The 27,263-nt window shown below is 27.9% G+C and overlaps 3 protein-coding genes across 5 annotated transcripts in view; 2 read left to right on the forward strand and 1 right to left on the reverse strand.

Moving 5' to 3' along the window:
• Nucleotides 1-27,263, forward strand: part of LOC134831897 (uncharacterized) — a 55,274-nt gene that overhangs the window by 320 nt on the left and 27,691 nt on the right. The window lies entirely within an intron of this gene.
• Nucleotides 65-26,299, forward strand: LOC134828763 (uncharacterized protein PF3D7_1120600-like). The gene is made up of 2 exons (XM_063841749.1): nt 65-121; nt 21,179-26,299. The coding sequence occupies exons 1-2, from the start codon at nt 107-109 to the stop codon at nt 26,171-26,173; spliced, it is 5,010 nt and encodes a 1,669-aa protein (XP_063697819.1). The 5' UTR covers nt 65-106; the 3' UTR covers nt 26,174-26,299.
• On the reverse strand, nt 15,177-16,615 carry LOC134831277 (solute carrier family 25 member 35-like). The gene is made up of 2 exons (XM_063844969.1): nt 15,562-16,615; nt 15,177-15,436 (listed from the first exon to the last, which is right to left on the reverse strand). The coding sequence occupies exons 1-2, from the start codon at nt 16,265-16,267 to the stop codon at nt 15,210-15,212; spliced, it is 933 nt and encodes a 310-aa protein (XP_063701039.1). The 5' UTR covers nt 16,268-16,615; the 3' UTR covers nt 15,177-15,209.

The following is a 27,263-nucleotide window of genomic DNA, read 5'->3' on the forward strand; positions in this document are numbered from 1 at the left end:
ATAATATTTTTCTTGTTTTGCCATGTGAAAAATTATGTTATTATAAAAAAAAAAAATTAAACAAATGTGAAAAAGTCAAATATAACTTAAGCAGTAATTTTGGACAATGCATCATCTCCAGGTAAGTTAAAGAGTATAATATTTAGGGAATCCTACACACGTTAAATATAAATGTATGTATATTTTAAAAAAGAATTTCTATTAATACTCATTTTTTCTATTTTGATTTTCTTATATATAAGTTTTACCACAAAAACATAGTTTAGTTTCGATTAAACTTGTGTTGAATGACGGCGATCCGGGTTTTTGTTCTTTTTTCAATAAACTTGAGTTATCGCAACAAATTCGCAAGAAAAGGACCTAAATAAGCAATGAAAAATAATATTGATACAGAACTTGTAATTTAATTTTTCTTGACCAACTACTTTTTTAATTAAGTAGTAAGTAACACTGTATACAGTAATTATACAGTAATATAGTGAAAGTAAGTAAGCGATTTATAACATGATAACAGACATTTTTTGATGGTTAGCTAAAATAAAAGAAACAAAGAAAATTTTTACTTAATTTAGACACTTGTTTGTCATTTTTATCATATCACTATTATATCATTCAAAGCATGGAACTACTTAAAAGTATACAATTCATAAAGAAAATAATTTCTGGCAAATATCCAATCTCTTATGTCTTTCAATGCAAAAATCTCTGAGACATGTGTTTGAGTAAATAAAATAAAAAATACACTTTATTGTTGTGTATATAAATACTGTTAATGAGTTTTCAAAAATGATTCTAGTTAGTTATTATAAGTGTATTTGTATTTTTCGTGACCAATGCTTTTATCAATTAATTTTTAGGTCCGAAGAAAAATTTTTGAAAGAATGACAGAACAAATAGAAATTCACTTGGAGTCAAACCAAGGTCTTCCGAATTCCGGTCGGGAGTTCTAACTAAGGAGAATTTCTATTCGTTCTGTCATTCTTTCAAAAAATTTTCTTCGGACCTAAATTGCCAACTAAAAAATCAAATTACTAGTTAGTAATTCTTTAGTGAGAATAGAAATATATATGTTTCAACTGTAAAACATATTGAATAAAATGAATTAAAAAATAATGTGATACAATTATCTATTACGTGTTTTTTTATCCACTATAATATGTAACTTTTCACATTAAATACGTATGTCTTGTTTCCATAAACACATAATACTTAGTAACGTAAATGAAATAGCATTTCACCGCCTAAGGCAAAATGTGTTAATATAATGATTGTTAAAAAAATATGTACTATGTAGAATCTATATGTATTTAAAACATATTTGTTGCATTCCATCCCTCCGATTGTGCTCAAAAAATTCAGGAAAAAAAAAATAATTAGAAAAAAGGACATTTTTTGTTATTTTTTGATTGAAAAACGATAATAATGTCCAGTAAACATTAAAATTCTATTAGATATGAACTTAATTGCTTTAAAAACGCATTATCTATGGAAAATTTGATGAAAAAAATTTTGAATTTTTTATTTTTTCTTTAATTTTTATTTTGTGAAATTTTATTAAAATTTTGACTTAAAAACTTAAAATAATAAAAATAAAAATTATTTTAATGTGTTCAATCAACGATTAACGTTCAAAAACGTCAAAAAAGTAGTAAAAAAAAAATATTTTTTTTTCAATTTACATAAATTTTTATCATGGAACATATAGTTGGGAACGAACTGTTTGGCCAGAAAAGCTAAAAATGTGATATTTTTGTGTTTTTAAAAAATTTTGAACCATTGATAAAATTTTTAAAATAAGTCGAAAATAAATGTTGTCTTAGCAAAAGTTTCTTATTTTCGGATGGACATCACGATAACGTAATAAGATCTGTACGTCTATAGGTAAATTTAAAATTCGGGATTTCGGTATTTTTTAAAATGGAATGCTCCATTTATTAGTTTTGTCAATTTGAGATGAATCACAATTTTATGTAATAAATTACATAATTTTTAAATAACTTTATTAATTATTTTTTTAAAACAATCACCCACCAGCAAAAATTCATCTTTCAAAAAACTCAAAATTTGTTTTTTTTTTAATTTTATTTCAAATTTTGAAAAAAAAATGATGGGGAATTATGTATATTATTTATATGGGGAGTTACTTAAAGTTTTAATCAATCAAAGAATTTGAATTGAATATCAATGAGGTGACCAGAATTGTTATTTTTCTTGAAAAGTGTAGAATACGATAAATATTTACAGGTATTTTACGGCAATGAAATTCATAGAAGGATATTAAGATCAAAACGTTTTGATTTGTATTGTTTGTTTCTTTACGTTTGTGACCAAATAAATATATTCGACATAAACGGAATAAAAATAATGTTTTGCATACCGATTAATGCCATGTGACATGCTTAGATTACAAATGACCATAAACGTACACAGCTTTAACTGAGTGAACATTTTAGTCACACTTTTAGGTGAGCATCTTATGATAAAAATATGAAACGAATCCACAGCTTAAGGGAGAAAATGATCTTGTCGCAAACATAATACATATTTGCAATTACGTCGCGCAAATCATTGATATTTCATATTTTTTTTTTAAATTTTAAATAAACTTTATTCAAAGGCCTTTTTTACATAATAAATTTAAATAATAATGACAAACCTGTATGTATCAAACGTTAACATAATATTGCTCAAGAGAATGTATGATAAAAATGTACGAGTGAGACAAAAATGGAATAATTTTGGGCGCGAAATAAATATCCATTGTTTTATACACTTTCATCTCCATTTCTTGGATTTTAAGAAGGTTCAGCGCTGTAGTTGTTTATTGTCATACATGTAGAATCATCAAAACACACCTTTTTGTAATACTTACAAATATGTTAATCATGAGGTTTCAACAAGGTAAAGTTTTACTTGTAATATTACTTCAAATTAAATGAAGTTATTAAATGTGACGAAGATATTCTTCTAATTTATTCAAAAGACATTCATACAATTGTCATTGTTTAGATATAATAATAATAAGTAATTTTTACTTTATGAACAAGATTTCATTTTGTAAAAAGGGGTTTTAAATGTTGTAACCACTTTTTTCATACTGTGAAAATTATTAAATAAAAATGAAAGTTATTAAATATTTCTTTTAGCACAAAATTTTTACACTAACAAAAGCACACATGTTGGAAAATTTATGTATTAATTTATCACTAATTGGAAATTTTTATCGTATAAAAATCGTATAATCGTATAATAAATATCGTATCAAAGTTTCACAAAGAAATGTACGTTGATTTAAATTAATTTAATAAAACATCTGGAATTATGGCTATGTTACAAAGAGAGAGTAATAAAAGTACCTGATAAATTTAACAGAAAAATTAAAACAATTTATACAAAACAGCTAAAAATGTAATAGTAAAATCGACAATTCATCAAAAACAATTATTATTTTTAACAATAATAATACTAAAGAAACCAAATCTCGATTGTATGCGTAAATATTCCTCAAAAAGTATAAATGGTCACAAATGAGAGCATGTGTTGATTTGTATGATTAATGCTTCATTTGACTCATACATTTAGCTATTTATAACAATGTATAGGTTATATTTATGTGCATTTGGAATAATCGTGCGTGCTTTGCGTATTATTAAAAATACAAATCAGTGTTATAAGAATTTCATTGTAAATTAACAGGCTTGTTTTATGAAGTGTACGCAAAAGAATGAAAATTTCGTAGTAATTTGACATGGTATATTTATTAAGTCAATAGTTTCACCAGCAACTGGCAAACAAAATGTTTTTATCTAATATTTTTCAACACGTCTAGCTCAATCTAATTAAGTCTCATTTCATCGTCGGCCAAATATTTTCAAAAGAAAAACTTTCAACAATGATTCGTGTACTAATTTGTACAAAAAAAAGCTACTTAGTGTTTTTATTATATGTAAAACATGATTTAATTAAGCGATTAATATTTCAGAAAATATTCGAAAATAATGAACAATATCCACTTAAGCAATTTCAAGTGAATAAATAAACGTTCATACTTTTTACTATGTTGGTTTTTAATTATTGAGTAAGATCAATAATCAAAGCAAAATAAAATAATGCAGATATTTTTAGCTGTTCTATTAAATAACTATTCTGTTTCAACTTATTCTATTTTCCAAAAAAGAATATTTTCGTCGTTTTCTTCAACTTATTAGAAGCAAGAAATTATTTAAGAGATTATAGTCATTTAAAATTTATAATATATGTAATTATTATATTAGGCCGCTGCAAATTTTTTTTTAACTTTTTGTCCCATGCCCCATTTTAAAAGTCAAAAATCCAATGGAACAAAATAAAAAAAAAAGTTGGAAAATTAACCAAATTGACCGTTTTTTGTTCTTTTTTCATATTTTTATTGACCTCTAATGCGATTTATCCTTTCAGCCCTTCAATTGTTCAAAAAAAAAAAAAATGGAGCGGCCTTAATATGATTAGAAAAACTGAGAAATTACTTATGTAGTGTAACATAATATTTTGAGATTAAAAAACGAACGTTGATAGGATTAAATCGGAGTATAATTTTGATAGAGCAGGATGGGCTATTAAAGATATTACGGCGAATTATAGTTAATATGAAAATGTAGATAAAATATTAAAAAAATACCTAACTAAATCTTTCATGTAAATGAAAAAATAAGGTGTTAAGTTTTAAAAGAATTTTTATTGTGGAACATTTGAAATACAGATACACTTTTATTAATGTTGTAATGTAGATCTTTTAGGATATGTACCTGTTGTTTTTACCGCATTTCATTTTTTTTTTAAATGCGGTATTTTGCTCGTGATGTCGTCCGTCCGTCCGTCTGTGTGGTGTGCCATTTTAATTTTGTTTGAATTAGCAGGTTTGGCGAATTGTTTTCAAATGACAGATTTGACAGCATATATAAAAAATTATCCGTTGTAGTTTTATTAGTGTTCATCCGTTGGAAAATGTTGTCGATAAAATTAGTCGAAAACTTCGGGAAACCTCGGAAAATTCATGGAAAATCAGAAAATCTTGAAAAATTTTAAAATGTTCAGGGTAGTCTTGTGAATAACATGAAAAGTGAAAATTGATGAAAATCTTCGGGAAAACTCGAAAAATTTATAAGAAATCATGGAACTGAATATATTGAAATGCGGTCAAGTTATTCGTTTTATAAACGAATGCCGCAATTCATTCTTGTTTTAAAATAATTATTTTGTTTCTGGACAGTGCTGCCTAATACTAAAAATCAGACTCTGCGTATACCAACCTGTTTTATAAAGAAATGAGAACTTGATATTTTGGTTAATTTCATAAATATATTAAAATAGTTCACGAGCAGTTTGATCGCTCAGATTGTTTTTTGTTTGTTTTTTGAAGATGCAAGCAATGGTCAAGTACATAAAAATGGATCAAAACTGTTGATTTTCGAACCAGCATTAAATAAAAGACAATCATTAAACCGGAATAATCTTTGATCCAATAATAATTAATACAAGATTCAAATTCCTAACGAAATAATATATGGTATTGATAAAAGTTCCATAAAAACACATTATTATAATATTATTAGGTTTATTTTTTTTAATTATTTTTTTTTGTTTCTATTTTTTTTTCATTAAATAAATGAAAAATAATAAAATTTTTACTAATATGTATTTTTTGATGGTTTGTTAATGTCTTGTTGCACTACAAAAAATATCCATAGTTTTTGGATATAATATGTGCTCTTATAGTGGGCAAAAATGTACTTACCTACATTTTAATGTTAAATAATATATTGAAGACTTCTTTCACTTTTCACATATATCGCGTACATCATTAAGCCACATACGAGACACAAGAGATATACAATACAAGAGATGAGTATTAGCATTCCTCAAACGTACAAAAAAAAACAGCAAATCCGAGACTACATAATGATGGAGATTACAATTGAATACCTTCAAAGTAAAATGATGATTATTCAATAAGATTTGTTAATCAATAGAATATATGGGTAATTAATTGTGCCGTTTATATATATATTTTTTTTTTTGATAAAAAATATATTTTTATTGTTTGCGTTTTTACGCGGTGGATTTCTCTCTGAATTTTCTACTCAACATTGTTGCACATAAATACATTGATCACATTTCTAATTTGTTAAATGAACCTCGAAAATTTAATAAGGAAAATAATGCGAAATTTCTCTTGCCTTATTGACCAAACACAAAATTGCATGCAAACTGTTTAACGCTTTGATGATTTATTGCATCATATCAGTATTTTATTTATATTTTCAAAATAATCTTTTAAAAAGGCCGTACAATCATAAAGCAAATGCTCTTGTATGTTTAAAAAAGACTATGTATTTACCAAATCAAGCAAAATCTTATTAAGGTAACCACAAAAACATTTACGTAGCATAGTAGTTTAAATTTTATAATATAATGAGAGAAATTTAAACTCTGCTTGCTGGTGCTCAATGAATCATAAACTTGCTATACATGTTGTACAAAAAAACAGTTTAGTTTTAGATTAAAAAATGAATGCATCTATATATGTTTAAGAACTTTATGTTTTTTTTTTTTTTTTTACCGGCTTATTTAAATTTACTATCACTTTCTTTTGCAACACTTCTTATTAAAATATGTGTATCACACTAAGATAAATTAACTTCGTCACACCCAACAAGTTTTATTTTTCACTTTTTCATATGTAGTTTTTAAGGAAATGATGTATTTTATGTACAATGTGCTTGGACAATTAAGAAATTTTCAGTCTATTTCGAAGAACTTTTCGAAGACTTAATGAGAATAAATAAATTTTTCTTTTGAATATCTATAACAAAAAAAAAAAAAACGGAAGTGTCTGATAATCGAAGAAAAACGTCGTTCAAACACACCCAAATTCACACAACTAAGTATTTCATTAATTATCATTTGAGTTTTTTTCAATACATTCAAAATTGTATATGTTTTCATACATTAATTTTGTATACACGATACTTTTTCGTAAGTTAGCGACTATTTCTTTACAAGCCACGCATTCGAAAGACACCGACAGACATGAGCAATCTCTTATATGGTTACAGTTACATTACGCGAGTTTTTTGAAATGTGATTTAATAAAGTTGATAACATGTATAACCGGTTGAATTGCCTATTTTATAAAACATACGATGCAATGCTGTAGCTCTTGAAAATAACAATTGAAAGAAAGGGAAATTCGTAATGTCCCTATATAAAAAATTTCACTTTTTTTTTTTTTATTTTAATATTTAATTTCACATTCATCATTCTCTAAAAAGAGAATACCCGTAAAAAAACAATTTAACTTAACTAAAATATTATGATAAAGATAAAAAAAAACTGTTAAATTCGCGCTAAAATTAATTAAGATTTATTTATAAATACATTTATCCTCTTATGAAAACATATTTAGTTCAAGTTTGGTAATATCAATTTTTTCTTCATTTGTGGTTATCGATATTGTGATACAATTCGACGATGATCTTTAGTAAGAAATGCCATATTTTTTTTTAGTTTTTTGAAACACCCTGACAATCAATGATAACTATGACTGATAACTATCAATTTTATTTCTGTTTTATATTTTTAAAACCATCTTTTTTTTAAAAAAATATTTTTTACTTTTTTCTATTTCATTAACACCTTAACTCTACTGAGGAAGGACAAATAATTATGCCTAAAACAGATACACATACAATATATTTAACGTTGTCACTTTCAGATATTAAGGTATTTTTTTTTAAAGGAGCTCAATGAATATTTCAGAAAAAAATGAATGAATGTTGTTGGGTTTACAATCCGAATCGTGGTGATGTTCATTCATTTATATTTCAAGTTGTATATTACTTGCAGATCACGAATTCATTTCATTCGACTGTAAGCACTCGTGACGATTAGTTGTTTGTATTTAGTAACGTGTTTTAAAGATTATTATAATAAATTTCATATATGTAAAAACACTTGTATTTAATAACATCATTCATGATATAATAGTTTTAGTTTGTAAAACGAAATTTTAAAAAAGCTACACAAAAGCTATACAAGTATATAATAAAAAATATAGAAAATAATGTATACAAATGTTAAAAAAAAGTATACCTAGTGACATTAAAATTAAAACCATGGTGTCTTAATATAAATAAATGAAATATAATAAAACATATTATAAATACACGAATTTACGAAAATGACGAAAAACATTATTGTAAATAATGTTAACATAAAAACAGTGACAAACTTGTAGAAATTAAAACAATAACGAGAAAAATATTAAAGTTACTTAAAAAACGAATATCGAATATTTATTAATTTCGAAGATCATGAATAATATAATTTTTGGATATATAATGACATAAAACAGGAATTTCTTATATGTATAAACCGTAAACATAACAATCATCAATAAATACAAACATTATTCAAATTGATTAATTAATTTGATTAATGTATTGAAATAGTCGGCCTGTGCCATTTCTTCCTCATTAAAAAGGAAAACTGTGTCAAAAAATACTTTACAATGTATTTAGTACAGGTAAGCGAAATAAATTCTAAATCGTGTAAAACAATAAATTAAACATTAAAAATATGCGCAAAGATTTAAACGTAAAAGGTCCTATTTTTGTTTTTTATGGCATAACCTCATATGATGTATCGTTTTTGATCGATCATTTGTTAGACATACTGTAGTATTTATTATAATTTTAAATGCAACACACACCTGCTCAAATCAAATACCTGATCACCTTCCAATCGTATTGCTATTGAAATAAAACAAGCAACTTGTATTGCTGCTAGTGAATATATTTATTAATAATGTTAAAGGCAAACATTTAAACTATGAGTCCGTAATAAAAATAATATATAATAGAGAATACATATACACATGATTTTGTAAAGTTTAACCTAAATTCCTTAAAACATTTTCTGTATACTTGTTATTTTTTATGAACTTTATTATTTTATTTATGTTGTTTGTTTCTGTTTCATTAAATTCAACTTACTACTACACTTAGTCACTTTAATATTTTCATTCTTTTTTTGCGAAATGACAAATCACCTGTTTTTCGTATTCGAAATTATATTTGTAGTTTGTCATCTAAATATCAAAGTGAATTCAGTTTATTTGAAAGAAATTTTGTTCAACGCAACGAAACTCAATTGAATGAACTAAAAGACATGAAAGGTATAAACATATTATTTATTATTTCCTTTGTTTTTTTTTAAATTACATATTTCTATCTTCTATTCAACGATGTTTTCAAATTTATCAATATCCAGGTAGATTTTTTGACCTGCGTTTTTATGACTACACTTTTTTTTTGTATACATACATATCTGAAAGAAACGTCATTTTATTCGATTCAATTCTTGAAGAGCTTTTTATTTAAGTTTTCAATCCGACAGTTTTCAATGCATTGTCATCTCATCATTAGTTAGACTTATAATATTGAAGGACGTAAAGCTGATGCAAAATTAAGTGTCGAGTCTTATAAAAATTCATTCTGTGTTTGCTTTATTTTTCATTTATTTTGAGAGTCAAGATCATTAAAAATCCATCAAATTGCCATTCAGTTTTAGTGGTGATATCATAACTTTAATTCATAAAACACATATAATTTTAATGTGACGAGACAGGTAATTTAAAAGAATATTATTATGATGTACCTTTTCTTGAATTCTTGTATTTATATTGAATAGAACAAAGCGTGAACGATTACATAAGAAAAAAAGCCATTTAAAACCCGTCCAAAGTACTGTGCATTGTAATATGATTTTTTCAGCATCTGAAACATTCTTCATTTCATATTTGACTTTTAACATTTTAAAAATGTTTGTCTGTACTGACAAATTTTATTTAAAAAAATATTAATATTATTTATAAAATGATTGAGTAGTTTTGCACACCGAATCTTTCTGTGTATTTTTTCCTGATATTTTTTCAAAACAAAAAAAAGAGTTCACGTTCAAGAGTTTTACAGAATGTTCATTGAATTCCTCTCCAGACAGGGGATTGTCTGTTTTTTTTTTAATATACAGTAATTTATCAAAGCTTAAAAAGCACCGTATAAGTGTATATTTGTCCGAAATAGGTAATAGTCATTTTGGAGAATTCATGACATTGTAAAACAAAAGTTTCAAAGTAAATTTGAATAATAAGTTAAACGAAAAATGTAATGCAAATTTCTTTAGTAAATAATACAAAATAAATATTGATATTTTTGGGACTAATGACACGGTTTCCTCTATGAAACGTTTATTACAATATGAGGCGTATAACAACACGGTGTTAATAAATATGTAAACCGAATATGTAAGCGACCTTTTTTTTTAAGAAAATCAATTACATTTAGCTTAACATATTTTCTTTTTCGTTTGATTGAATTGGATGATGAATTGATGAATGTAAAAATCGTAAAAATATTTTTTGTTGACAATTAACTCTTTTTGGCCTTTACTTATGTTCGACTTATCATTGAAAACTTCTGAAATTGTTTGAAATTGAAATTGTTTTTTCATGTTATTTTCTTATCAAGCACTTCAGGCCTTTTTTTACTGACCGTCAATTTCACTAAGTGTTTTAAAAATATTAAAATTATAAGTTTTATTTGACAGAACCCTTTCTAAGATTTTTCAACTATAGTATTCGTGATACAAAAATCACAAAATTCGACTTTTTATCACATTTAAAAATACAAAAAAAAACATTTAAAATATCGTTTTACATAGATTTCTATCGTAAAATAAAATCAAATGTTAAAAATTAAAAAATTATCTAAACACGTTATTAAACAATTATCTAAACGATTTGGGTATCGCCTTTTGATGAATAACTGAAAGAATATTTTTTTCTTTAAATATCATCATTTCTTAGTTTTGGAACTGGAACCGGGTACCCGGTTGTTACCATTTCCCGTCCCAAGAACCGCTTTCAAAAAATACCGAGGAAATTAGATTCTCTAAGAACGTTTAATAATTTCGCTCACTTTCACAATGATGAAACTAGCAGGGAGGTATTCAAGGCGAAGATAAGAAACATCAAATTACTTTTCCATATTTGTCCATTAAACACTTATAAATTCTTTTGTAATAAATATTTTCCAATTTTTTTATTATATTGTACATTTGGCATTTTTAAATGTAAAATATGTTTTTTTAAAATATATGTATATTAATAATATTGCCAGAATTTGGCATTGAATGAATAAATTAAAAAAAAATAATAAGTAAATAAAAGAATTATAAAACTTAAGTTGCAAAGTTTCTCACACTCAATAAAATGTTATGACGTATCTCATGTTTGTATATGAGAGAAGGCACACTTCAACCGTTCACTTTAAAACATTGTTTTTTTTTTCAACGATCAACGCAAAGAGTATGTGAGTAAGTAAACACTTGAATGAATAAGGGAATGAAAGTTATCAGCCAGACATATTAAAAATTTTAAAATATTCAGTTTCCCTTTCGATGAACTTTCATCGTTGTAAAAATTTATCAGCTTTGAAATTATTCAGTATTGATTGCTCAATGTTGATTATTCAGTCTTTAAAAGAGTTTGTGCGATTTATTCAACCAAAAGCAATAAATGAATTAGCAAAGTGCTAATTGACTTATGTTTCAAATTGGACTTAAATTCCACGAATTTTTCAACTCTCCACTTTTTAACACAGTATAAACAATAAACATATCATTATCATCATTATTTACAAATGTAAGCAAATAAGTGTGATTATTTGAATAATTTGCTGAATGTTAAAACGTGTCTCCGGTTACACTACTTATGATGAAACTGATCTAGATCAGCAGTTACTAATTTATTCCATCATACATCTATTTATTAAATAATTTAAAAAAAGAAAGTTTTTTCGTAACTTGCATGAATAAATAAAATATGTCTGCTGTGAATCTTTTTAACATATCATGAAAAAATCAATTAACATTCTCATGAAATTATAATACAAATAATAATTACGAGAAATTATTTGCATAACTATGATTGAAAAAAAAAATAAATATTTGTGACCAAATAGGATCATTAACATTTTATATTTGAAACATTTTTTTTAACTTTACTTACGTTTTTTCAATAAAAACTATTCTGTTCTATTTTTATTTTTCAATAAAAACTATAACAATCAAAATTACCTACATATATTAATTATTTTTGAAATCTAATGTTTTCCTATTTATTTTTTTTTATTTCAGGTATGCGAACAGGATTTCAATAACGGGATCATCCTATTATAAAAGATATGTCTTAGTTAAATTCCATTCAATTTAGTTGTGAGTAAAAAAAATCAATTCTAAGTCATGAAACTTATGTTATGAAGAAATAAAAAAAATTTCAGTTTTTTTTAAATATTGTACTATACAATTATATTAAATAATCTCACAAGAGAAACTCTTATCAAAAAAACTTTAATTTATTTACATATGTTACTGTTATTTTTATAATCGAAATTAATCTCGCATCGATAGGTACTAAAGCGAATTATTTTTGTTTTTAATAAAACATACCCCAACGAAATTTTTCAATGTCCTTAAGAATTCGGGTTTACGAAGCCTTGTGAACTTAAGTTTTGACATAAATTAATTAATTAATATAGCTACTTATTTTAAGTCTTATATATCTTGCTAACAGTTTTAAAGAACCGGACAAAGAACTGGTCGTAAAGTCGGTTTAATTTATGGATCAAAAGATTTTGATTGGGCGAGAAATTGATTATGCATTTTATCGAACGTCATTGACCCTCTGAAGACACAAAAATAAATAAAAAAACACACGACACAAAACTAAACGTTGATTTTTAAACATGCACTAGCGATCTGAAGAATAAGATTTAAAACTTTTTTTTAGAGAATGCTTAGAAAATATTTTTTCGTTACAAACATTACAATTTATTATGAGATTATTTGAATTTTTGATGTGTCTTTTTCGGATTATATATATATACGATATATGTATATACGATATATGTATATATGATATATATATATACGATATGAATTGAAAAAATAATAAATAAAATACTAATAAAGATTACTGATGACATTTTCGTTAGATGAAAATATTAAGAAAGAATAGAAACGAGAATGAATTGCATTCGCTTATAAAACGAATGACTTGAGCGCATTTCAATGTGCTCAATTCCAAGATTTTTCATGGATTTTTTTAGTTTTCCCGAAGATTTGTAATGTATGTATGTAATTTTCTTCCAAGTTAAAAAGTCAAATGCATATCTTTATTGCATGACAAAGCTTATTTTAAGATGCAGGAAACGAGACTTTAATGTTTGGTAGCTTGACAAAAACTACTTGATAATGACTTGTACGTTTTTCAGATATTCCGCTTAACAATAAAAGATTTTTAAACCACTCCTCTTTACTTCATTTAAAAAAAATTAACCATCAAAGAATGGATGATGATATGGAACAAAAATGTTCTTTAACAAACTATAAAAAAATTTAGTCGTAGGTATAGTAATAATAATAGGGTTAACATTCAAACTAACGAATATATGACGGTCATGTAAACAACATCAAAAAAACACTTCTGATTTTTTAAATCTCTTGTTGTATAACAAAATTAGTTCGACAAGTTGTTACCTGACAACAACAACAAGAACCTGTTGTCCTTGAGTTGCAAACTGAATGTATTCGCGGTAACGATGATACGGTAACGATTGGAATGCAGACACACGGAATGTAACGTTCTTTGAATCAATTTACATTTTAAGCTTAGATCCACAACTGATATTTATTGATTATTACTATTTTTCGCACTGTTTTAATTTCCGGTTATTTTAGTAAGCCTTATTTCTTTTACTAAATATTAGCTTTACAGTTATATGTGAAAAACAGAATTAAACTTATGAGAAGAAACTTATTTGGATAAAAAATGTGCTGATTATAAATACCAACATCAAATAAATTATCAAAAAAAATAAACAGTTCTACACAAGAATATACAATAACTAACGTTAAAATCTATATCATGCATCTTAAATTGATTTTGATCGACCAGACATAGTTGATTTAAAAATTATTTAAAGTTGGCGTCATTTTAAACATATACTGTTGGGCTGGTGTGCAAACATATCGAATCTACGAAGATTAGGTCGTATCTCTTTTTCTGTTAGGTCTGTTATAAATATATAATGTAAAAATGTGTAAAAATTCAGTTTTTGAATAAAAGGAGGATTTTTGAAAGTCATTTGAACGCAATTAAAAACCTCATTCTTTAACGATATCTTGGAACTAAACTAAATCAGAAACTTCATGTAATATAAACATGTGACTAACACACGTTCAGTTTCAGCGAGTTTTATAATCTGATGTCAACGATTGACTATTTAGTTGCTTTATTTCATAAGCTCGAAAGCTAATTGTCTTAAAAATGATCCGAAATAGGTATGGCATACAATTCAAATTGCATTCTTTTTCGATCTATCTATATAATTCTTAAAAATAAAGTACTTAAACATATACTTGAGTCACACTTGTGGGCGGTTTTTCTTATTCTTATGCTAATTGACTTGACTTTGCTCCACAAACAATGAAAAAATTTCTAGATAGAACGTTTAAACAGGTTCACGGTCGATTTATATAGATCATTTTGCTTTGTTTCGAATATTAATAATAATAATAGAACTCTCAATGTATTAACAATATCATGTATTATTGTTATGACTGATTAAATAATCTTAAATTGAGAAAAAAAAATGCAGAGGTCATTCATTCCAACATAATAATGATAATTACTGTATCCTCTTTGCCGCCATCATTACGGATGGCATAATTACATATTACTTGATAGTCCTTGTTTGGTTGTATTTCTTCGACATTATAGTCAGATACATATTCTGTTGAACTGTCACTCAGTTTTGCCACCAAGAAGTTATAATATTAGTAAATGTCGCTAGTGGCTGTTGAACTGTCACTCAGTTTTGCCACCAAGAAGTTATAATATTAGTAAATGTCGCTAGTGGCAATAAACTCTCATTTATGTAAATAGTAGTAGAGTATAATAAATATGAATCAAATTAATTTTCACTTTTACATGTATGATATTATACAGCGAAATATTTACTGTCGTATTACACATTATATAAGACAGATAAGAAATTAATACACGTTTGCTTTTAATATTTATCGTTTATTTATTTTTAATATTTAAAATATTAAGGTATGCTTTTAAAAAGCACGTTATTATCTTCGGGAAAATATAAAGCTCTCCATTTCTTCAGCATATCCCAAAAGGTTAGATTTAAAATAGTATGCGGGGCAACTCGTAAATAGTTTGGTACAAATCCTTTATATAATCCAAAAAATCCTTCAACTTTAAAAGTCTTAGAAAAACAGTCAATGATATTGTTATAAAGTAAACCTTTTCCAGTTTTATCAACACCTGCAATTTAAAAAAAAAAATATTAAAAATGTGTATGAGATTTTTCTTTTGGTACAAAAACACACATTACGTTCGCAATATCACGATGCAACAATTGTTTTTAATGAAATCACATATCTGTTTACCTTGATTAAACATTCTTGTTGCGATAACATCAAATGGTGTCATACAAATACAAGCAAAGAGTCCACTGATCATACTCGATGCAAGTGCAGTCAAAAATACAGATTGTCGAAACACATGAAAACGTTGTATTTGATCTTTGCATTCCGAAAACGTTGCTAACTGCGCAGAAGATGCCACCATTGTACGGGGAATCAAGCTAGAGTAACCGCGCCACAATCCTTTTAGTCCGTATTTCTTACAAATATGACGCAGGCCGTCCATCATCCCCGTGTGATGATGTTGGTACCCAACCGCATATTTTCCATGTGACTGTGCTTGTATTTGAGTTTTGACCAAATAAAGTGGGCATCCCAAAGCAGAGCCAAACATGCCACTCATACCTCCCCAAAATACACATCGCAGCATAGAAATATCTCCGTTACTGCTTCGAGTCCATCCAAGATTGTCTATTGTTTGATATGATCCAAGTCGCGTGCTATTCATTACAAATTGAAATGCTAAAGCAGACGATAATCCCTTTTGTAAACCAAGTATACCCTCGGCCTTCACAATCGACCGAATCGAGTGCCACACTGAACTGTATGGTGTGTAACTAAGCTTTTGAGCCAATTCACCTTGTAATTGCTGTCGCGTCTTAATTACATCAAATGGATTACTGAAAAATCCTGCCATACATGCAGCTGTGCCACCAAGCAAAAAATCCATTTTTGTTTTATAGTAAATAGAATACTTTGTAGGTTTCAATTTATTTTTAAGTCACTAATCAAATTCAGGTCAATACCGGCGTTCTTTATATTATTATTTCACGTATTTGTAATTTATTATAATTTTTTTCCGAACACCAAGCACCAAGTATGTTTTATATATTCGTTGACGCTGAATGTCACTAATATTTATAAGATTTCGATTGTAATATATGTGAATCACAGATTATATAATTTTTTCATTTAGTTTTTTTCAGTAAAAGTCAAACTTTCAGAATTTACATAAAGGTTATTTTCTTTTATTTTTAATAATATGTATTTAACTTAAATTATTATGGTAGTATGCCTTAGGGCAATAGGTTGCAGACTACTGTTGATAAGGTATTGTAATAATATTTTATAAAGAGGTACAATTTAGCTGATAAGCAAGACATGAATACAAAACTTGTAGCTTAAGATTCATATAATAAGCTAAAACTCACGAACTTAATCTACGAACGTTTAGTTTGCCGTCTACATTAGTACTACACCCGGTAATAATGTTCAGAAATTTTCTAAAACAATTTTTTTGACGTAACATTTTGTGCCGTCATACCTTCTACATATGAATTTTATAGTCGCGAGATAAAATTTTATTTGGCGATCTTTCACTAAACGTCACTTTTATTGTAGAGCAAGAATCATACTAAACATACGAGATATGCGATTATACGATATAAATGTGATTCATTAACAGCTTCATTCAGGTTTCATTAGTTATTATAAACATCGATGAATCTAAATATATATGAAATGAATAATTTTACGATAGATGCTAAAATAACTTAACGTAGTTCAATAAAAATAACCTTTATAAATAAGCAAAATAAATGTTATTAAACCTTTTAAGGGGTCAGGTTAAAAGTTAATATTAATTATTCCTACGTATTTTATATTTATATTTGATTTTCTTAGCAGGCTTAGATTTGATATACAATGGCGGGAAGTAAGTAAAGTATGTGGATCTTTTAGAGAAAATTATATCAACTTTTTTCAATAACAAAAAAAAAAAAAACACCTAATCAATTTCTTTAATTAATAAAAATATTTATTAACAATTTTTTTTCACAACATGTTTCGGACGTTTCTTCTTACGTCCATCTTCAGGTGCGAGTATTGAAAGACTGAAGAAAGAGAGAGCTATCTTATCAGCAGGTCAGTTGGACCAAACAGATAAGATAAAATGGGCTGCGGTTCGAAACATGTTGTGACAAAAATTGTTAATAAACGTTTTTATTAATTAGAGAAATCGATAAGGTGTTTTTTGTTATTGAAAAACGTTGATGTAATTATTAAAATTTCTCGCACTCGTACAAAATGTGACTTGTTAGAGAATAGTTTGAATAAAATTATAATACAATAACAATTTGACAGAAACCTACACCACCGTTAATACTGTATGGTTTTTGTTACACTTATTGTCAATCAAAAAATCAAGGCTTGTCAATCCTCTATAACCCGATTGCGAATAATTTTTTACAAGTAAATTGAATCAGTTTTATGAAAAACATCGAAAAGTAATTCTTGGTATTCGATAAAGTAATTATTTATGAATTTATTATAATACTGAGATGATTGTTGTAATGAATAAAATTGTATTGCGATATGTATACATTTGAACATTTACATAATTTAAGGATGGAATAAAAATTAACTCTAGTGCCAGATCTCTAATATCTCATGCACATTTTTATGTATATAAACTTTGACGAATTCAGAAAATTGAGATATCAAGGACTTAACAATAATCAGACTTCGAGTAAATTTGGCACTGGAGTCTAAATGGATTATATTTAATCGATCATATTATATTGGGGATCTAACCTTTGGACATCTTCGTTGATGACATGTATATTATGAATATCAATTTGTTCTCGAGGTTAAAAAGCTACCTCAATTTTTTACTTACGATTCAATGACAAAGCATTAATCACCTTCACTATGCACAATGTATTTAACCACAGTCGAATATTCAGTGATCTACTATTTAAGAGGTCTTGTTGCATATTTCATGTAAGGCTTTTATCTCATTTTCGATTATGGCTTGATTGGCTGCTTGGTGTTGTGCAGTAAAATGTACTAAAAGAGGTATGTTTAGTTTTACATATGTCAATTTATAATTCAGAATATGTCCCATATTCATATAATAAAATGACAATGAAGAAGAAGAAACGATCAAACCTGTTTGGTGTCTTGCATTTAGATTACAACATTAACAACAACAATTTAGTCCCGCGGAGATGTATAGTGCTGCTAGTAAAAAGATATTTATCTTCTATTATAAAGGTTATAAGTGACAAAAGCACCTGTATGTTTCCGTATTTCGAAATCAAGTATAATCAATAAATCTGTATTAACGAACAATGCATTAACTTGTACACTTGCATTTTAAAACTTTGAATAAATTCAAACAACGAGTAAGTAGTTCTAAAATAACATTCAAGCAACATGAGTCACACTTTTTGGATATTATTTTCGTTAGTAAAAAATTTAAAGAATGTTTATAATATCATATTACATCGGTTTTATATAAATAACATGCCATTGTTTTTATTGGCTTAATTATTATTTTAGAAAATCATAAGACACTTTACTATTAATATATGTATATGTGGTTTTATCTATTTTATAATTACTTTATCTCTTGGTTAAACCATTATTTAGCAAAACAAAAGCATAAAAATCAATTCTTAAAATATTCCTTATGCACTCTAGGAAATATGCCTATCACATCGTGCTTCCGGTCAAGCAAAAGTGTTTTTTGTATTTATTTGTTTGTATATCTTTAGTATATTAAGAGAAAATGATTTTTTTTTTCAAAAATTACACACATCGGCAACAAATATTTCATTTTCCCCATCTACCTATTTCAATAATACAAATTATTTAGTCACACTATCTGTTGTTGTAAATTTTTGTATGGTATATGTATCTTTTATGTGACTTCCAAGTAGGTTCATAAAATTCTTAGTGAATTTGATTCACAATTTTTGGTGATGTTTAATTTTTTGCATTGATACACAAATAACATTTGTCTGAAAAAAAAACATTTATCGGCAATTGGTTATGTGTTTTTAAACACTTTAATATATAATGAGATCAGGAAGTAACTAAATGGTTGAATAATTTTAAAAAAATATGTATAACTAAAGACGGTGGTGGAAAAAGTGCGGGAACCTGGAAACCAGGTTCCCGGGAAATCTGAAATTTTACTAATTAGGGAAAAAATTAGTTCAGTTTGGTTCCCGGGAAAAATAAACTTTTTCCACGTCTGACTAAAGAAGACTGATCAAAACTTAAAGGTTACGCTCAATTTATTTTTTCTAATTTTAGGATAAAATATAAATACATGTATTGGTATGGTCGGTATTGACACAAACGAAAATAAAAAATATACAAAAATAAATATTTTTATCTTATCTTTCAATGTTTAAGGTTCTACACAATTATCTTTTGTTTGAAAAATTTTATAGAGGTAGAAAAGTTTCATATTTTTCAAGTTGTCTTTATTAAATTAAGATGGGTTTTAAAACTAAACGTAAAATTCAAGTGAAATTTTTTTATTGCATTCCATTGGAGGTAAGATCTTTTAACTCATTTTGGTTTAAAAGTCAAATTATGAATTATGCATCGTCAGAACTTGACCAAATCTTTATAAAAAGTAAATTTTAAAATTTACTTAATGCATTAAAATTGAACTTTGAATTGAACTAAATTTTTTCTCTCAAAAATTAATTAACACAAATACTTTACAGTTTAATGTTATAATACAAATTCTTTTGACGTCAGTTGTGTCTACTCTGTTTAAATACTCAATAAATATTGGGCACTCACTTTTTCTGTAAAACATATAAATAAAAGAGATCATTCTATGTGTTAGTTGTCTTCGTCATCGTAATGAGTGATCATGTATGATGAATCTTTTTTGAGTAAAATTTTATGTGTACAAAATTTTACGATTTATGTTCCATATCTACAGTACACATACAGTTTCCTCTATTTTTAATTAAGAGACTGTTTTCTTAAAATATACCGCGGTAATTCCAATGCACAATAAACATCCTCTCTTTTCTAAACTTAAAAAGCAGAGAATTTACTTTTGCTAGTGCTTTATAAAAAATCAGTGAAAAAATACGTAATCTGTGATCCTGCATAACAAATTTTAATAATATTCTTATATTAAATAAGAAATGAGAAACAGATAAATAATTAATAATAAAAAACAGAAAAATTACAATTTATTTTTCAGTTATTGAAGAAAATTCGCATTTTTAAGTTATTAATACGTTCAATACAGTTTAAAAAATATCTATTTTTAAATGAAAACCGATTCTGTGCAGTTTTCATTTGTGACATATTACATATAAATAAAAAGGATGAATCATTACAGAAATTTACAATATCCAACTAATCGTTATCCAATGCATATCGAAGTAAGAAGATTTTATTTAAATTTTTGGAGTACAGAATAGAATTTTGATCATTTATATAATAAGTCTTTGACGAAGATGGACTTACACATACAGATATGGAGTATTTAAAATTAGACAAAATTTACGGTAGTGAGTTGTAAGAAAATGTATATAATAAAATATTTAATCTCAAATCTCAGGAGTATTCTTTTTTCTTACGTTGGACGTTCAAGAAAAATTGAACATTATTTTACGAAGTAAATCATTAAAAAGATCATGAAAAGAATAATTGAAAAAATATAATAATTTTAAAACAAATAATGCATGAAACTGATCAAGTTCCAAATCAAATCCAGATCAAATTTTTGATTCTTAAAACTATTAAAGAAATTCGTCAATATATAAAAAGAAACATAAAAAGTTTGCAAAATATTTTAGTTGTATCTTTTTTTTAATTGCAGACTGTACAAACATCATCGCCCTGGCGTCCACCGTTACCCATTCCTCAAGAAATTATTGTCGATGAAGTGATGGAGGATAGACAAAGCAGTGGTAACAGCATGCACACCTACACGACGAGCAACAGTAAAAAAGACCCGAAAAAATGGTCACTTAGCAATTTTTTCCGTAGGAAAAAGAAAGATGCCGAAAGTGACTCATCGTCAGAAGACGAGAAACGTAAAAGTATCGATATGCCAAAACGAAAAAAAGAAAAACGAAAACGTTTAACAAAATTAGGAAATGCGTTTGACCACATAGTGCCACTAAATTCATCTGTACAAGCAAATATTGACAGTATCAATAGCTCTGACAAATATTTGCTTTCTGCATCGAATACAGGTTCACTAGATCGTCGTTTGAAAAAAGAAAGAATGCGCCAAGTCCAAACGGATCATCATTATTCATCTAGTGATGAAAACGATTTGCAAAACTTATTAAGATTTCGGAGTAATGATAGTCTGGGGAACCTTAGTAATGGCTCTAATTCTCGCAAATCAAGAACAGCTCGTACAGAACGTTATATGCGGAGAATATCACGTGACGGAAGTCCCAACCAAGATGTCCAAAGAAAGGTCAACAGATGGCAAACACAACCAGTTCCATCAAATACTCTTTATGGGAGTATACAGTCGTTTGACAATTCTTTCGTAAATCCATCTTATCCTCAATATCATCAGCACCAGCCATTACGAAGTTCTACTAGTCTGAATCATATGTCAAATCAGCATCAAACTAGTTTTCAACAAACATACGAAAATCATACAAAATTTTCTAATAATTCGCCATATCAAAACATCGAACAGGCTCCTCCGATCCCGCCGCGGAATCAAATGAAAAACAGACCTATTTCGTATGCGTTTGATAAGCATCAAAATATGCTAAATATGAATGGTGGTCGCTGTGCCTCTGACGATCGAATTTGGGGACATAAATCCTTATACGGGACAACAGAAAAAACATCAAATACTGAACGTCCTTCTTCTGTACAGCCAGACACACAAAGCCCGAAGCGATTTATAAAACGTCATCAAAATGATGGAAATACTCAATCAACTGTATTTCATTATGTTACAGACGCCAGTCCGCGTTCACGAAAGCCTATTCATGTTATGCAGAATGATCCAAGTCGAAGTATGAATGCATTGACTTTAGGACCACCCAAACCTGCAAGAACATTTCAAGACGCGCCAACCTCTTTAAATGCAAAAAAGAGTACTCTTAAAAAATCTTTATCAGTTTCACCACAATCTGCATTTGTCAGTACTCGTGCTGTTCCTATGAATATTGATTATTCAGATGCAGAGCCAGAATCGCCAGTAGGAATAAAATCTGTAACAGAATTCTGGAAACGCATGGAACTGCAGAATAGTTGCCCACAGCAACGGGGTCGATCACGCGAAATATCACGAGGAGAAAAACCCAGATCTTTTTCTAGCTCAAGAGCACTTGAATTGATGAACAAAAGAAATGATGAACTCAATAAAAAGTTGGAAGAAGTTTTAGTAAACAATGATGAAGTAGATAACATCGTAAATGGTCGACTTTTCTTGAAAAAATCGGAGAATCCTTACTCCAAGTACCATTTACACGTGGATACAAAAGTGGAAAATAAATTCAATACACTTCCTCATACAGTTCATATTCCTGATACATCGAATCCCGCTCAAAACAATTTAGCAAGGCATAGACAATCGTTAGAGCACACAATCCATGCACAACTTACTGCCAAGCCTGAAGAGCCTGTCTTGGTTGTTAACCAACAATTTCCGCCACCTTTACCAAAGAGAGTGTCATCAAAAAGGAGTTCATGGCACGATGAAGAAAAGTATAAGGGAACACGTTCACGTAATTTAGAAGAAGCCATTGCCGAGCTAGAAAATATTTACAAAAGCTTGAAATTAAGTGATGACGAGTTACTAGATAGAGCAGATAAAAGGACTCTACTCACATTCGAAAAATATGCACAACATTATCAGCACGATGATGATGAGTATGATAATAAACAAGAACCAGATATTATAAAAGATGATATGAGAAATAGAAATCTAAAAAGAGCAAATAACTTTGTGAAGGTTCCAGATGTTCAACCACCATTTGGGATTCCAATTGGTCCAATTCCTCCTCCCGCAAATTCTGATTATTTGACCGTTGAGGCACGAAAATATTTCAAAGCACGAAATTTCGCAGATCATTCTCCCAATATTGTGCAAGATGATCTTGCTGTACGTAATTTGAGGAAAGATAAAGACATGCCTCCTAAAAAAGAACAAAAGTTTGATTATCAATCTGCAAAGAAGAGTAATGTTGATGAACGAAAAGCAGCTGGAAAATCGATTTCAGATAACATTTTTTCAATGATACAACGAGATGCTGCAAAACCGTCAGGAGGCGACCTTGACGAATACATGAAAATCGATCTTAAAGCATCATTGAAAAAACAAAAAGATCCAACTGTCGTAGTAGTTGATACAAATTCAAAAGATGGGGCTTTTAAGTTGGAATTGAAACCGGCATTAACATCACAACAGAATAAAAAGAAAGTTTCTGACAAACATTACTGCTCGAATAATGGAGCTGTGTATAATCTGCCTTCCACGATAAAACTTTCATCGCCTTCCGAAATTGACGAATTGAAAGCATTGAAGCCAAAACCATTTCCGAGAAAAAGTATTAGTCCAGCAGATATGACAAACGACGAAAAACATGATTTTGAAAAAATTCTCAATAAAATAGCTGACGAAGCTAAACATACAAGCGAAAAAATAGGACATGATCTAGTGGAGTTGCGGAAAGAAACGAAATCAGAATCGAAGAGTCCAACATACAGAAAAAAGCAAATTGATAAAACATCTCCGAAACCAACGGAAAAAAGGGATTTGAGACGTGAATCTTTGCATAATCTTAATAATGACGTATCAGAAGTTACTAAGGCTGCTAAGTCTTGTGAAGAATTACTGCTAAATGTTGCTAAGGAGAAGAAAAAGATAAAGTGTACAAAAGCAGACAAAGCTCGACTTATTTCTGAAGTTAAAGCAGCAGCACAAGCAGCAAAAACTTGTGAAGATATTATAAATGATATTGTTTCCGATGGAAAAACCCCTTCTCCTATTTTACATGTGCCACCTTCTCCAAAAAACTCGATTTCATCGGGCTCGCGATCTGCTTTCACACCTGTTAAAAGTAGCAAAATTCAACAATTAGAAAAGGAACTTGTCTCTAAAATAAATGCAAAAGAGAAAATTGAGTTGCGCGAGTCGCCAGAAAAAAAACGTACTCCACCACTAAAACTCAAACAAAAGATTGACCTTTTTGAATCAGCAATGAAACCTAAAAGAGGCTGCAGTTCAGCTGAACGGACACCTACACCAAAAAAAATAAGTCCGCAACAAAGAGAGTTGAATAAAGAACTTTACAATTATGATAGCCTAAATTTGAAAAGTAGTTCTGCTGGAAAAACTATTTCCCCTAATTATGAAAATTTATCCGACACTCCACCAACTGTTATTGAAAAGCTTACAAAACACGATATTAAACGTAAATATGAAGTTTCAAAATCACCTTTATTCGTACATCAACATTCCCGTGAGGAGGAAATTGATCAGATAATGAAAGAATGTGAATCAATTAATGTTGATGAAAGTGATGAGACTAAGAAAGCTGGAGGACTACCAATAATTCCCATCATTGATGAATTGTTAGAAAATAGTAAGAGTGATACACTACTTCAGATTAACGGGGAAGCATCTACAACAAGTTCCAGCCTTGATTTAAGTGAGAAACGGACATCATCATATTCGACACCAACTGACAGTGTAAACAACTTTGAAGAAATAAAAAATTTTGCTCAAGTTGTTCAAAAGGAAAGCGAAAAAATAATTGCACCCCAGAAGTACGATACAGACTCAATGTATAACTCGTCAGACGAATTAGCAGCAATATTTGGAATAAATTCTAATAATTCAACATCAACTAGTACTGCAGGTAAAGTTTGCCGAAGTGATAGTGAACAATTGAAATGTAGTACATCAAATAACACAAAGCATGGAGTGTCTTCAACAATATTAGAAACAGCAAATTTAGAAAAAACTTCATCCCATACCACTACTATAACTTCTCAGGGGGAGCCGATATCACGTGGCAATACTAACAGCAACAATAATAACAACTTGCTTGATACAATCGTTGAAGTGAATGACGAGGAATTGTGTGAATTTGATAGCCTTTGTAACAATAATGATAATTTGAATGCAAATAATACATCTTTGTTTTATAGTTTAGAAAGTAAAATAGTAGATGATACTAATAATAATAATAATAATAATGCCAACAAAGTGCCAGAGATTGGAAATAATCATAGCAATAAAAATGAAGAAGACGTTGAAATAGAATCAAATACAGACGATTCAGGGAATGTTAGTTTAAATGATTTTTGTTACGAGTACGATTTAGGTAACAGCCAAATCACAAAGAAAATACTTTATGTAAATCACATTGAAATAGAACAAAAACCAAAACATGCAATACATAAATCTGAGATAATTTTTGAAGCGATTTCAGATCCAGAACTATCAGATATTGAATGCGGTGTGGACGATGTTGATGGATTAAATACACCAAAAGATTCTGATAGTGACACAACATCAGATACACTGAAAAACGATTCATTCAATGATCATGAAATAAATAATAATTTACAAAATCTAAATAATAATAATAAACTAACGGAACGAAAATTTAAAAAAACGCGAGAAAGTCCATCTACTTCTCGTGAAACAAATAAGGATCAAAATCCACTAACACCTAAGAAACAACACAAAACCAAAAATCAATGCTCGTTAATAGATCCACAGCATCTATTGCTTGTCTGTACATATAGCATGGCTAATCAGGACTTTTTGACATTGTTAGCGATTGTAATTGCTTTTATTACCTTATTTGCTTTATTAGTTCTATAATCTTAGAAATTTAAAACTACGTCTTCCCAAGTTTTCTTAGAATTTCTCTTAATATAAATTAAGTTTTAAGGTTACCATTATAATAACTGTTGAATACAGTTTTAATAATTTTATTTTAGTTTAATGTGCCACAAAAATATTAATATTATAAAACCAATGCATCAAGTATTAATATACATAATAAATAGATATATGTTTTTAGTAGTTTTCCAGAAGTATAATCTGTACTAATACTAAATATATTAAATAAATATATATATTTTACAAAATTAAGTTTACGAATGAAATATTAATAAATAAAAAACATATTTTAAGTATTTTTGTTTGCTCTAATTTGTTTTTTGAATGCGAATAAATATTTTACAAAATATATAAATAAAGATTAAAAATATTGATTTAGTTGATTTATATAAATATTTTGTTTGCTTGATTGGATTTATTGTTTGAAGCTTTTGCTCGTTTTTTTAATGTTTTTGTAAGTGCCAAAAGTATATTGATGTACAAATATAGTGTATGTATCCGATGAATATTTTCAACTTTTTGTATAGCCCAAAACAACTCTTATTTTATTTTATCACAAATATTTGGAATGTACACGTTTTCCAATCCGTTTTTATCCTCATAATCCTTAAAAATAACTCAGAATCTTTAAAGTTTTCTCTGTATATTTTTCTAGGTTTTTTCTAATTGCACATGCTGAGTCCCCGTTATGCTTCCTTGCCTCCAAATTGTCAACTAGATAAATATAAATTGACTTAAAAATATATTTAATAAACATGTAAAAATCAAGTAATACTTTTGAATTCGCACAACCTTTAATGTTTAATCTTGTTTAATATATGATATAAAATCCCTTTGTCAAGGTAATTTTTCCCAAATGAAGATATTGAATGTCCAATTTCGAGGTTTTATGAAGAGAATCAGGATACATGATCATGTTCAACGTTTTTATGACCCAGGTGACTGGTTTGATTCCATTTGTGGATTAGGAGTTTACATGCACAGTGCCATCTATTAAATGTTTTGAGCGTTTTCGTAAAATGTAATAACCGTTTCATTCCGATTACTATTGCCGTTACGAATTTGTATA

The sequence above is a fragment of the Culicoides brevitarsis genome, chromosome 2 (genome assembly GCF_036172545.1).
Source record: "Culicoides brevitarsis isolate CSIRO-B50_1 chromosome 2, AGI_CSIRO_Cbre_v1, whole genome shotgun sequence".
Taxonomy (NCBI): Eukaryota; Metazoa; Arthropoda; class Insecta; order Diptera; family Ceratopogonidae; genus Culicoides; species Culicoides brevitarsis.